The sequence below is a fragment of the Coffea arabica genome, chromosome 5e (genome assembly GCF_036785885.1).
Source record: "Coffea arabica cultivar ET-39 chromosome 5e, Coffea Arabica ET-39 HiFi, whole genome shotgun sequence".
In the NCBI taxonomy this organism is placed as follows: domain Eukaryota; kingdom Viridiplantae; phylum Streptophyta; class Magnoliopsida; order Gentianales; family Rubiaceae; genus Coffea; species Coffea arabica.
The window spans coordinates 46,055,388-46,059,997 of NC_092318.1; the positions used below are offsets into that span (position 1 = coordinate 46,055,388).

The following is a 4,610-nucleotide window of genomic DNA, read 5'->3' on the forward strand; positions in this document are numbered from 1 at the left end:
CTTATCAAAGCAGGTTAGTCTTTTCTCCATCTTACTGATGGACGATGGACTAAAAATGAGAAAAAGAAATCACTGCATTGCACAAAAAAGTAGTATTTGCTCGTCTTCTAATCTGCCACTTCGAAAACATTTGTTTCATTAGCCAATGACTTGCAGTAATGACATTACAAATAGATGTTAGAATAGTCCCAAGAATTCTCAATTGCACAATCACCAAAACTGATAATATTCATTTTTGTTAAAAGAAAAATGTTTCTCATCTAATGGCGGAGCCAAGAATATATATATATATATATATATATATATATATATATATATATATATATATATATATATATAAGGGGCAGCTCGTGAATGTTGTATATAAATATCTTGTAAGTTTTAAACAGAATTTTTTGCTGTATTATTGATTTGGTTCAATGCCCTTTGTGCAAACTTAAGAGGATCCAAAGATTCTCAGCAAATACATGATAACATTGGTCCAGAGAATTGCAAATTTTCATACGTCTCGAAATGCATTAATTCTCCTTCGTCTGTCACTTCCCAACTCTTTTTTTTTTTTTTTTTCTGTTTCTTAATTGGATATGTTAATCTGACTCAAACATGAGGGACGTAATAATGATATTTCAGGGGAGATAAGTGCAATTTAAACCTACTAATTTTTTTTATCATCTATTTTGTTATTTTATCGATAGAAGGAGCCATCTGACAGATCATGGAAGATGGCTTGCATTGGGCCTGGAATCTCGAAAGTTACGTTTTCTTCTGCCTTGTCTGAAATTTTTGGCCCAACCTTCTTCAGTCTGGACCAGTGCACTTTTAACCAATGGCAAGGAGCCTTATTGATGCAACGATATCAGACTATTTTTTTCTGATAACATGGCCTACATGAAGAAATCCCATTTGTTTTGGGCGCATGAATAAATAAATTGATAGGACATTAAAAAGTTTCAGTAATTTTAATTTATTTTTGAAGCCATATAGAGTGTGTTTGGATATGAGATTATCTGGAAAAAAATTATTTGAGATGATACTGTAGCATTTTTTGTGATGTGATGTGATGTATGTGAGATAAAACGGTAGTTAAAAGATGTGTTTATGATGCAAGCAAATAATATTTGCAAATTTTTTTAGTTCTTGAGATATTTTTACTTAACTGTTTGCCAACCTCAAACTTGTATCGAAACCACAACTCTCTCGTGCATGGCTTGCTATAAGATATAACCGAAATCAATGGTGGTACACTTGGCAAAAATTAGTGCTATGATTTTATGGGTGCAAAGAATTTTGGGCATGCCTAAATATGAATTAGAAGGAATACTATCAAATTCCCAGCTAGGGGAAGGAAATAATCAAGTGTCAATGAAGAGTAAATCTTCAATCTTTGGAATGATATTCTCCTTATCATTTCCGTCGGTGTATTTTTCTTGTTCACTTGTGCGAACTCCTTTAATTTCCCCAGCCGACATGATTGATCTAACGTGAAATAGGTGGCTAACGTGCAGTCCCTTAGTACACAGATGATTGAAAAGGTTGATGGTCCCTTAGGTGGCTAATGTGTGGATGAACTGAGTTTGAGTGGGTAAACTGCTGTCTGGGACTGGCATTGTCATGTAACAAAATTCCAACTCGAAAGACTTTTCTCTAGTGGCATTGTCATCGTGTCACGTCACTTTTCTCTAGTTTTTCTTTTTACTAGTCCACTACTTTGGAGTTTGGGCTATACAATCCATCAATTATCGTTCAAATTATTGTGGCTCTAAGTCTCAATTATCGGTCATTATCAAGTTTTTGATCTTTCTAAGCCGTTACTTTTGACTATACAATCCATCAATTATCGTCCAAAGCTACACATTTGATGTGCTAGATTTTTTTTTTTTTTTAATTTTGAAAAAATGTGCTAGATTTTCACTTCCACAATTGAGACCGCATAGTTTTTTTCACTTGTAAGCATGAGACTGGATATTTCAATCTTTTGAAAAGTCCACGTTTATTCTATTTCATTTCCAAGTTCCAACGGTTCTATATAGTTTTATTCATGTCTTTCACAAAAAAAAAAAAATTATTTTAAAAGGAACGGAATTGATTTCTTACAATTTTTACTTGTCAGTGGAAACAAATACCTCGTTAGATCTAGGGAAATCAGAAAAAGATGGACATATTCCAATATAACACGACAAGATTATACGACATTTGTTATATTATTGTCAACACAGTACCTGTTGTTGCCACGCATGATAGAAGAGGCTTCCCGTCCATGTTTTTCCTAGATACCACATTGCTTATTTTTTTTTTTTTTTTTTCTGACGGAGTGGGTGTCCGGATCAAGTCCTTAAAGGCGGCCTGACTAATCCCACTTCGGCCCGGCCTAGCGCCCCAACCAGACCTAGCACGTTAGATGCACGGAGAAGCCGATGTTGCTGCGGAGATTCGACCCGGGACATGAGGATCCGAGGAAGAGGCGCCAACCACCAGCCCATTCACGTGGGGGCTCGTATTGAATACAACAAATTTTCATTCATAAGTCTTATTCTAGACCGATTTACCCTTCCTAGGCATAATTGCTCTTTGCAGATCCTAAGATCTTCTATAATTCAAGAAATCAAGTGTATAAGATAATCTCATTGTATTATCATAATTGGTAGTACTAACAAATAAAGTTGTTACCAGTACGTAGCAACCAAAAACTAGAAACGACATACAAGCGTCCCAAAATTAACTTTTACCGTAGAATTTTACAGAGAATTAAGCCGGTCGTTAAAAATAACCGTAAAAGCATCCATTCTTGGCTTGGAAAGGGATAAGCCAACCTCAATATCTCCATCTGATTCTCTACTCCCACTAAGAGAAATGGCCCCTGAAGTATCAATCGAAATGAACTCGAACTTTTTAGGCTTTCCCCATCCAAAATCCAGATTGTAATAGTTATACCTTGGTGAGCCAGCCACGGAAACAAGCCTGTCCAAATTTATACCTGCAGGCTCCAGCAACCACGTGTCAGCATCATCGAAGAGTGAATCATTGTTCTTCAATCTCTGATGAATGCCCTCCCCGATTAACTCAACTGCAACTGGAAATCCTTCTTCTCCAATTAACTTTCCATTTTTTTCATTTTTCCTAATAAGTGTTTGGCAATTGCCAAAATAGTTGGAAGGTAAAGGTGGATCCATACGTCCTCTACAATCAGCCAGGCAATAAAAGTGTTCCGCCTCTTCATCATCCACAGGTTCTCCACTTGGACCACGACATTTTACCAAGCAAGTCCAAACATGGGCACAAATTACCGTAAATGATGATAAATGAACTAATTGTGGCCGTTTTTGCAGGGCTAACCTCTTGAGTTTTTCAATATTGTTTCTGCTAATAACAAAAGATCTGCGAACTTTGTCTGTTTTGGTCATAGGTTTTGCTGTAATATCAGTAGAACTCTCATTTTGAAAAAGCTTTATGAAGACGACCCCTTGGTCCCAAAAAATTGAGCTAAGTCCCTTTGGGTCTTTGATCATAGTCCTATCGTAACATGGTGGAGAATCACTTACTAGAGTTGCTGCAACATCATCTCTGTCGATATTATCTTCGAGACATTTGGAGCATAAAGCAGCCCACGTCTTCATAAATCTGAAAACGCTGCCGGCATCTCCGACAGTGTGGTGGTTTGAGATTCCAACAGACATTCCACAGTCTGGAAATAATGTAACTTGAAGAGCAAGAACCGGGGTAGTCCAGGCTGTGGATCCGGAATCATCCCGATTAGATGGTTTCAATTCAGGAATCAAAGGATGAAAATCACAACAATTCCGTGCATGGTTTGCTGTAAGATAATTGAAATCAGTCGTGGTACACTCGGCAATGATTAGTGCTAGTGAACTTCCACTTTTGTAACGAATTTCGGGCGTGCCGGAATTTGAATTGGAAGGAACTATCAAATTCCCGGCTAGGGGAAGAAAATGTTGGAGTGTCAAGGAGAGCGAATGTTCAAGCTTAGGAATGATGTGCTCGATGAAATGTGCTCTAGAGAGCTGAGGTACTTCATAAAGGACGAGGCGTTCAATAGGGGGAAAGTGCAACCAGTGCATATCAAGGAATGTTAAAGGAAGAGACATTGCAGTGACCGCCGCAGACGACGGCGGTGACACTAAAGAGTACTTAAGCACGGTGACTGCATCGGGTGTAGCCATTTTACCTTCGTTGGTGCTATATTGCGTGTTTGATCGAAAGATGTTCTTTTATTAAGAAAACAAGGAAAGATGTTTTCTTTCCTCTTCTCTACTTTATTTGGTGTAGTTAGCGAATGGATATATGAGCTCGTCTGTGTGGTCAAGAGTGCAGAATGGATATATATCACACATCTGAATAGTCGCCAGCGGCCTTCGGCCACGTAGCAAAGGGGCCCACCTATCCTCCCACTCGCCTGTCGACAGACATAAGATGTTGGATCCTTTCGGCACGTGTGTGTAAATATATATATATATCTTACATATATATAAAAACCTAAGAAGGTTTCTTCTCCCACGTTGATCCACGTTGCAAAACATGGAGAAGAGCAGCTACTGTATTTTTTGTTTTTCAGCAATAACCTCATAAAGTGTATTCTGGTCTAAACAGTGTGC

The 4,610-nt window shown here is 37.9% G+C and overlaps 1 protein-coding gene across 1 annotated transcript; it reads right to left on the minus strand.

Annotated features, from left to right (window-relative positions):
* Positions 1–2,607: 2,607 nt before the first annotated feature.
* Positions 2,608–4,296, minus strand: LOC113687536 (phenolic glucoside malonyltransferase 1-like). The gene has a single exon (XM_027205125.2). The coding sequence runs from the start codon at positions 4,176–4,178 to the stop codon at positions 2,736–2,738; it is 1,443 nt and encodes a 480-aa protein (XP_027060926.1). The 5' UTR covers positions 4,179–4,296; the 3' UTR covers positions 2,608–2,735.
* Between the last annotated feature and the right edge of the window lie 314 nt (positions 4,297–4,610).

What these genes read in the sequence shown, in the direction of transcription:
- LOC113687536 (XM_027205125.2), bottom strand. Translation starts at nt 4,178, where the DNA reads ATGGCTACACCCGATGCAGTCACCGTGCTTAAGTACTCTTTAGTGTCA.